Source organism: Podarcis pityusensis (genome assembly GCF_964106645.2).
Source record: "Podarcis pityusensis genome assembly, chromosome: 2".
NCBI lineage: Eukaryota > Metazoa > Chordata > Lepidosauria > Squamata > Lacertidae > Podarcis > Podarcis pityusensis.
This window is the reverse complement of record NC_138029.1, coordinates 51,198,884-51,208,288: the sequence shown is the minus strand read 5'-3', so window position 1 is coordinate 51,208,288 and position 9,405 is coordinate 51,198,884. Positions and strand designations below refer to the sequence as shown.

At 38.4% G+C, this 9,405-nt stretch overlaps 1 protein-coding gene across 6 annotated transcripts in view; it reads right to left on the bottom strand.

The window, feature by feature from the left end:
* Positions 1-2,822: 2,822 nt before the first annotated feature.
* The window catches only part of CSNK1A1 (casein kinase 1 alpha 1), a gene marked incomplete at its 3' end in the record, with an annotated part of 42,130 nt that continues 35,547 nt past the window's right edge, over positions 2,823-9,405 (bottom strand). For all 6 annotated transcript variants that reach the window (XR_013982892.1, XR_013982893.1, XM_080995288.1 and 3 more), the window contains one exon: positions 2,823-7,457. Coding sequence is in view for 2 of the 6 variants with exons in the window: in XM_080995287.1 (XP_080851413.1) it covers positions 7,450-7,457 (8 nt within the window). The remainder of the gene's footprint in view (positions 7,458-9,405) is intronic.

Sequence of the window (9,405 nt, the reverse complement as noted above, 5' to 3'; positions counted from 1 at the left end):
TTATGAAGCATGTGATATAGCTCTTCTGGAGGTGGGTGACCTCATTAGTGAATGGTCGGGGCCAAGGTATCCCATCAAAAGCACACTAGGAGGCGGTTTTAGCCTTCTAGTTTTCAGGAAAGGACAATAGTTCAGTGGAAGAGTCAATGTTCTGCATATAACCGAGGTTCAATTGCTGGCATCTCCAGGTAAGGCTAGCAAACCCTGAAAAACTGTTGCCAGTTCATGTACACAATACTGAGCTAGACTAACTACTGGTTTGACTGAGTTTAAAATTTCTTCCCATATGAAAGTCATACAACCCATATCCACCTCACATTTTGAAGTGGTACAATCCAGGAAACATGTGAATCAGCCATTATTAGCCACTTTGCGATCTAGGTAGGGCTTCCAGTTCATCCTCCTAGAGCTCAGTATCGCTCGATATAGCTTAACTAACTGTATAATGCTATATCCCACGTGCTCTAACACTTGTAAATTGTAGTCATGCGTTTTAAGACTTCACTGCTACTGCCTAGCCCAACCACCAGGTATACTGTGCGTGAAGGGAAGTGCTCTTTTCTTTAAAAAGAAAAAATGAAAAATGAAAACGGGCTTTTAGGAATTAGAATTTATGATCAATAATTTATAAGTTTGTAGGCCTTAAATGAAAACCAGATTGGCACTTTGCATTAAGTGGCAAGCAAAGTGAACTTCCAGCACTTCCACAATGAATTTTTTAATGTTATCAGCTTCCTGAAGCTTTCTAAGCACCTTCAAAAGAAATCCCTGCCTTTGCACCGGGTCCCTAAATGCCAGTGATGCTGGCATTTAAGAAAAATAGAATTAAGGTAACAGGACAATGAATTTTAAATCAAGCCTTTCAAAATATGAACAAGACCATCCAATTCCAGCACACAATAAGCGCTTCAAGACAGACGTTTTAACAAATTGTTTCACTTTGGTCAAGAACTTGTCTCCCACACCTTTCCTGTTCCAAGATGATGCTTCTGCTGTTTAAGGAACAGATGGGCAAATTGAGTAAGTCCATTTCAGCCTCCTAGATATTCCTACTAGCTGGCAAACAAAACAGAACAAAAAGCATGCAAAAACATTGCATACTGAAGTTTTTAAAAAGGACTTCTACATATTGCATCACATCGCTAGCTCTTTGTTGTATTTCATAACAGAACAGCACTCATTTTAATGAAATACTATCCTGGAGTATTTGTGTATATTCCTCCACCCCCACCAGCAAATAGTTATTTTATTTTGTTTTCTCTTAGGTGCTACACTTCAACCTTCTACATGTAACCCTTAAAAATAACAGAGCAGTCGTCCCATGTAACTCTGAGACATCTCCTTAACAGAGACAGACCAAAATCATTCCAAAAAACAAAAACTAGACATTAGCAATAGCCACAGCAAACGAGTTCATTAAGGACATTTTTTTAAAGACCTATAATTTTTACATTAATTCGGTTTAGGCCATTGCTTGGACTAAAGCTTATGTACCGGTGGTAATTTTACACAGCAACAATGCATACCAGCCTTTTTAAAAGCTTGGATTGTTTTTCCCACACTGGAAGCACAATGAAATTGTTGCTCCTTCAGTGGGAACTTCATCTTACCTGTCTTCAGACACCCACTTCCAGGGGCTTGTGGGAAAATGCAGGGCTACCTCTACTCCAACGATGCCACACAAGTGAGCTACACAGTTAAGCTGAAGACCAATAGGCTGAATCTGAAGGGGACCACCTTCATTGCACATAGGATTTCCAACCTATGGATGGCCACTCTGATCACACGACATCAAGGTTGAGCTGGCTTATGATCTCTCAGGCTCCTCTATGAAGTTAACACCTGAAGATGGCTATTTCTAACATATTTTGAATGCCCTTCCTTGGGGGTGAAAAATAATTAAGAATATCCCCATATTTTCTGATAAAGGCCAAAACTAGCTTTGAAGTTCATTAGAAATGGTTCAACATATATTTCTCAGCTCATGTTCTGCAAATTAAGACAGCAGATACTTCTCTTAATGGAGCTTACCTCCACAGCTGTGCAAATTTCACTCACCAGAAGTAAGAGCTGCTTCTAAGCAGTTAAAATCCAAGATAACTGAATAGTGGAATCCAGACTCAGCAGAATAGGATAGGGGTTGAAGCTCCCCATTTAAAATACCACTACGGACCACAAACAGAAACAAAACTCCTAGGATGTCAAGGTGTTGCTGTTGTTTTATTTAAAGAGCAGCATATTTTTAAAGGATGATTTAATTCAGAAAAGAGAGCTTGTTTATTGTATATCGGGAAAAATAAAAAGATTTCTATATTTCCAAAAGGTTTGATTAACCAAGTCTAGAATTCTAACACTCTGCTCTTGCCCTTTTACTGGCAGAACAGTGCATCTCAGGGCAATCAAGAATTCAAATTGAACTTCAACTACTTTAACATGTCGTGCCCCATTCTGAGGCACTTGTAAATTCTTGCAAAGACTCTCCTCTATTTAGTATTTTTTTAATCTGAAAAAAAAAAAAGTCCTAAAGGGCTGATGAATCTGCTCAAACGCAGACATAGGTTACAAGAGCAGACCCATTAAACAAATAGAAAAAATAACTCCTGCACAGCAGTATAAAATGAAGAGAATTAATGGCAAATTAAGAAGAGGACGCACACACAAAAAATGGAAGACTTGGCCTTGAGTGCTTATGGAGGCATCTGCACAACCAGAGCAACGAACTTTCGCTTTCAGGATGATTTCCTCCAAGACAGGCATGTGAAAACTTCTTGCTGCAAGAGCTCCGTGTCACTTCAGAACATATGCAACATACACATTTAGGGAAGTTTTAAACAGTGTTTACTTAAAAACAGGATGACATGGAGAGTATAGAACCTCTGAACAATACTACTTCAGTACAAAGCTAGTTTAATACCCAGCAGTGGAACCAATCCTAGAATAAAGTTAGTTGACGGGTTTTTTCAGCAATCTCTATTCACTTAGTAGCCCAGAAACATTTGAAAGAAAAGTTGAACTCAACTCAAAATTCCTGAAGACTCCAACAGAATCTCATTATCAATGCTAAGAAAAGCCCAGTTCCAACACGACCACCAAACTGCAATTCTGACCACTGCGGATACAAAGGCTGTAAAGAAAAGGTGATTGTTAACTATATGGTCTTGATGTGAATTGTTAAGGAATTATTTTCTTAGTATGTATCAAGAGCAGCTTCTAGCACACTTTTAATATTTTATTGTAAGGCAAGTGCTTGGGGAACCTCTAGCCTTGCTGCTCCATCTGTGTTAAAAGGTAGCTTGAAAAGACCTTTATATGTTTGTTGCAGTTGTTTAAAAATAAATAAGTAAATGGAGGAGGGGGAGCCTGAAAAGACCTGCCATGTTGCTAAATAATTTCTTGTTACCGGTAGATTCCTGTAACAATGTGGCAACACAACCCGTTAAAAATTCATAGCCTAGATTTTGAAAGTTTAATTCAACATTCTGCACTTCTTGGCCTTTATTAGATAGCAATTAAGGCACCAGCATTAGCTTAGTGAACAGTTTTATCTGCACACTTCATTGTTCAGAATTCTTGGTTCAAAGCAGGGTTGCAACATTTAGCCAACTGACCTAAAGGATGCCCACAATTAATTGCCCATTTTATGTAAACTTTTTCTCACAGTGTTGACAATAGGCGCAATCTTAAAAGATGCATTCATCCTTTTGACACAAAGATTATGATTACGAGGGGTGCCTGTTTGAACAAGAATAATTTTAGAAGAGGCATCTTTTTAAAAAGTTGTTCCTTTAGAAAAAGGACTGCTCTGGTAGAAAGCTAGTCTGGCAGAGGCTCGCAGGGATTTTAGGGTCAGTTTCAGTTGTTGTGGCCCAAGGGCAAGGTGCTGATAGGTGTCCAAGCCTACCACCTCTACCCTTGTCCACCATAGCAAATAAAAGCTAGCAGGGAGGGCCTTATTGAGGTCCAGGAAACAGTTAATGATTCACTTAGGAAGGCCATACTCAGTCCTCAAAAAGGCAGTGGTGAGGCCTCTTCTCAAGAGATCCTCCTTGGAGCTGGAGGTATTGGGTAACTGCAAATAAAAATTTATTATCAAATAAAAATTTATTAATATTTTAAGATGTATTTTAATTAATTGATGTCTGTTTTTGTGCTTGTTGTTTTTTATGATGTCAGCTGCTCTGAGACCAGCGTCCGTCAGGATACAAATATTAAAATTATTATTATTACCTAGCCACAAATGTCTTTTCAGGGCAAGTGATTGAGAGGGTGCTGACTTGCCAGCTTCTGTCCCATTTCAGTCTGGCTTTAGAAATTATTACAGCTCTGAAATGGCCTTGGTCATCTCACATGACCTTTATCAGAAAAGGGGCAATCCTCCTGGTTCTCTTATTCTCCATGGCTATTTGATACCATTAACCATAGTATGCTCCTGAATCAGCTCTGTGGGTTGCGAGTCAGAGGCACCATATTATAGTGCATCTTAACTGCAGAACTAATATTCGAGAGTAGCACTGGGAGACTCTTGCTCTGTCCCCTGGCAGTTATGCTGTGGAATCTGGCAGGGCACAAGTCTGTCCCCATGCTCTTTACTATCTCTTGGAAGCTGTTATCTGGAAATTTGGAAGTAAAATGGCATTAGCATGCCAATGACACACAACCTCATCTCTCCATCTGAATCAGAAGAGGCTGATTCAGGTGCTGGACAGATGCCTGGAGGCAATGGGCTGGATGAAGGCCAATAAACGGAAGCTAAACCCTAGAAAGACTATTTGGGAAGTGAGGAAGATTGCCTGTTCTGGATGGAGTTGCAATCCTTGCTTAGAGATGGGTCTTGGGGTCAATATTACCTTGAGGCCCAGGTGGTGCAAGTGCCAAGGAACACCTATGCCTAGATACTGTTCTTTTTAACAACAGTAGTACTACATGCATCCTCTCAAATAGAGTACTGTGGTGTTCTCTGTGTGGTGCTGCCCTTGAAAATAGTCCAGAAACTGCAGCGAAGCAGGATCCTGTAGCAGTGATTCCTTAAGGATCAGCATGGTCTGTCTGTTTGCTACCAGCCCAATTTAAGGTGCTGATTTTGGTTTAGGGCACAAGTACTATTAAAGTACAGGATGGCTGGAAGGATCTGCAGGAGAGGCCCTGCAAGGTCTTCTGTTGTGGCACTCCAGGTGTGAACTGCCTCACCAGAGATATGGCACTGTTCCCTAGATTAGGCATTATGTACGACATTTATTTGTCCTGACTTGTGGATTTGGATTACTGCTTGATTGTCAGAATTTCTATTTCTTGATATTTTGTTTTGATATCTGTTCTATGGTTCCTGTACTGGTTTGTGAATTTTAATATATTGCTATGCACCTCTTTGCAAATCTTCAGATTGAAGGCTGAATGTAAACTTAAAAAATGATGTTAATGCTACTTATATACAAATTTGTTCTAATTTATTCAGTGAAAGTTATGCAAACAGACTAAGATTTCTTCAATCAGGTGATAGCTGTAGCTAAACAAGTCAACTGATTTTCAAGTTGAACTTTTATCTGCTATTCTACCAGTTTCCTATCATTCCCTAGAGAGACTGAAAAATGCATCACAACAGCTAGACGTGCCATACATTACCCATGGTCTCTGCAGCATAACCCATTTCAATCATTTCTCAATTCTTGAGCAATTAAGGAGCTTTTGTTCAGTCTGCATTTTTTTTAAAGCAAAGGTAAAATGCCCAACTCACTTAACTGAGCTAACCTGCATGTACCATACCAGTACATAACATTCCACAAATTGTTCTTAAAAGTAGACTATGCATCTTGAAAATGTTCTTGTTCACATGACCATAAAATACCTGAAAATTCAATTTGTGGAAAAACAACTGTTCAAGAGCTTCAGTGTCCCGCATAATATGCACTGCAACCCAAACATGTAACAGGTCCGAAAGTCATAAAAACCATGTACACAATAGGCATCTGGCAGAATTTTCAGACAACTTTTAAAATTTATTCTGACATGCTATAAAGGAATAAGTTACACTGTTAGACGAATCACCAGCAGTAAGAGTATCTTTTAGCTGGATTAGAGTGAGGATAGCCTAAGGCAGTAACCCATGTGAACACCGCACACCGAGATGCTGCCTGAGAACAAGAGTAAATCTGGTCATATCCACTTCACAAGAACTTGAAAAGAAAATTCCTTCTTTTAAAATCCTCCACACACTTCCATTTAAAATCTTCAAAGCTACTTTTGCAAATTAGTCCAGCCAATGCAAGACAATGGCAAGGCTTGTGAGCTGCTGTGATGGGTCTGAAAAGATGCCTTTATTTTTATCCAGTCTCTTGTTACAGTGGGCTGGGTATCGATGCAACAGATTATAAAAATGCAAGAGCGCCCCTCCCCATCCAGAAAAAAAATACAAAATTTATTGAAAAACAAAAGTGAGGAAGAGTTACAACACTAGATCTAAAATGATTAAGAAATAGGACTTTTGCTTTAACAAATGGCTTTGTAGTTGCCCATTTTAAAAAAGGGTGGTGTCTAATTTAGATTGCAAATTATCAAGGCAAATTAAAAAAAAACCTCATTTCCTTACAGAAACATTTTAGTTTTTAATGAACTTGTAAACAAAAAAGCTCCCGTTTCCAAAATAAAAACAAAATTCGTTCATATAGATGTTTACAGTGATTACATTTATCTAAACAACTTACATACAAGTTTCAGTTGTAAGATGTTAACTAAATTTGTGACAAATATGCTGTTTCTCCTTTTATACCAAGAACATTATAGAGTTAATGCAGAGTCCTAAAGATAATCTAGTAGTCGCTAAGTTTCTCTTAAGTCTTCACTTTAGATGCTGTTACTTCTAGCACAGGTAAGCAGGCAGAGTCTTTCATATGCTTAAAAACTGGAATCTTTGGTTACTACCATTGTCAGCTGGCTTATGTCACTCAAGACACCAGCAATTTTAAGAATGTTTTAAGTGTACAGCTTTCAAAACCAGGGAGGAATACCCAGAAAGAGTGCACAATTGTGAGCATTTACAATTTACCACAACTGTTCCTGAAGACTTGTTCATGCCATTCTTCCAAAACAATGAGATCTCATAAGCAGTGTAGTTCAAAGTAAAAAGGTTACAAAAATTGGCATATGCACAATTCTTTCCACCACTTGTGTGTCAACCATTCAGTTAAACTTTTCCACTTGAAAAAATGCAATAGAAAACTGGACACCATGTTTCACTATCTCAGAAATATTCACAATTACAGCTGCTACAACTCAAAGCTGCAGCATCAACGGCGCTGCCCAGAGCCAGTTTATACTGAAATTAAGTTCTTTACATCAAGTAGATGGTTGCCCACAACCACCGGCAAGTGTGTTTATGAACTAAAATTCCTAGGATTTGGGGAGTGATAGATCCTGCTCCATTCTGCTCTGCTTCATCTGTTCTCTTCTTCATGCTCAAAAACCTGGAAAGCAAACAGAACACTTTGATATTTGGAAATAAAAAACAGCCACTTGAGTGGGAGGCTTTAAACAAACATTATGGCCTTCAAAGGAAAATGCTACTCAATTCAAAATTACAGACTTAAATCCGTGCTTGATTGAGTTTGTTTGATAGCAGCCTTGCCCCATGTAAAAAGAGTCCTACTTGTACACCAAGAGAAAGGCATGCAATAATTCACATTTTCCTTAAGGCGATGCTACTATTGGCCGCCAGTCTTAGCAACGCATCATCGCTATTCATAATCCAACCACCATTAGTGAAGTATGATATTTCTTGATACATTCATGCTAGGGCTGCTTAGCTCATTAACCACTTTTCTTTTAGCCAATTATATTTAAATAGATTTGCATGTTTAGGATACCGGAAACTGGTCTGTTAGAAAGGCCACTAGAAGTGGCCTTCTCTCATACTCTACATTAACAAAAATTGGCCCTTGAAATAACGAGCATATTCTTAACTCAAGTCCAACTGATTCAAGTTACTCCCTATCCATTGAACGAAGCTTGCAGCCCTGATTCATGAATGTGCAAGGGAACAGACTGTAGAATTAAGAGCAGCCGGTACACGGCTTATGATGCAGTCCTATGCATGTCAACACAAAAGCAAGTCCCACTGAGTTCAATAGGGCTTCCTCCCAGGGAAGTGCGTACAAAAGCTGGAAACTTACAAGTACTTGCTCTCTACATAAGAAAAACATTGTCACTTGAGATAATTGTTTTATCTGTGTTTGAAACTGCGGCTATATAGATTTTGCTGTGCACCACTACAAATAATCCAAAATGTGGGTCTAAGAAAGAGACTCAAAGGATGGTTGCCACCTGCAACCAGGATTGAGAGACTTGCTTAAACAGCCAACATCTGCAATAAAACATAACCAGTACAGATTACTGTAAAATCAAGCCATGGTGTGTGCCCATAGCAAAACAAAAGTGAACAATGCTTTTGCTTTTCTACCATTCATATACACATTTATCCAGCAATTTCCAGCAGCATCCATTCTTTCAGAAGGAATGTACAGTCTGGTCCTTGCCAATGAGCTGAGTCAGAGAGATCTCTTTTCTGAATGAAAGGGAAGGTATGTCGCATCAAAGTACTCGACAAACGTTTCAAATAAAGAAATGTTAGTCTGGCCACAAGGAACCCATTTAAGAGTTTTATTTAATAGTGATTTCTCATCTAATGTAGCTTTGTGGTTTCTCAAATTGTAAAACACTACTGGGATTACCAGCACAGAATGGAAGTTGCAGACTGCTGATGAACATTTAGCAGCATTAGGTTAGGCTTAATAGTCCTTACAATTACGTTGCAATACTGCTAAATGATGCAAAGTTTTGTTTGACTGCAGCTGTTCAAGTTAGGATGTTATGAAACTTAATTCTATGTATAAACCCAGTAATGTTTACTAAATCACATTTATTCTAAATCCAACTTGTTTACATCTATTTAAATGCCCTGTACAGTTTCCATAAGGAATCTACCTAATCCAAATATATGAAGGAAGCCATCAAGAGTAGACAAACTATAATATCAGATTAGGGAAGCAATTTTATGAAAACACTGATGCTAAGCTTATTCTTGATGATGAGTTACTTTATCAGTTCCACTAAAAATATGAAGAACTCACATATATTATACGCATTATTATACACATACATGCTCAAGGTTTCCTAAAGTAACCAACACAGAGATATATACAACAATGCATATAGCTGTATAAGAATACATGTGTTAATAAATAAAATTATGCTGCAGAAATATGGTACCACATAGGACTTGTGTGCGTTGCAATTACAATATACGTTTTCGTGTGTATAATTCTGCGTATAATTAGGCTTTAAAAATAACTGTTAATGGATAAGTGGCTCAGACATAGGCAGGCGTTCAATACCTGAGACTATCTGATGCAGGCA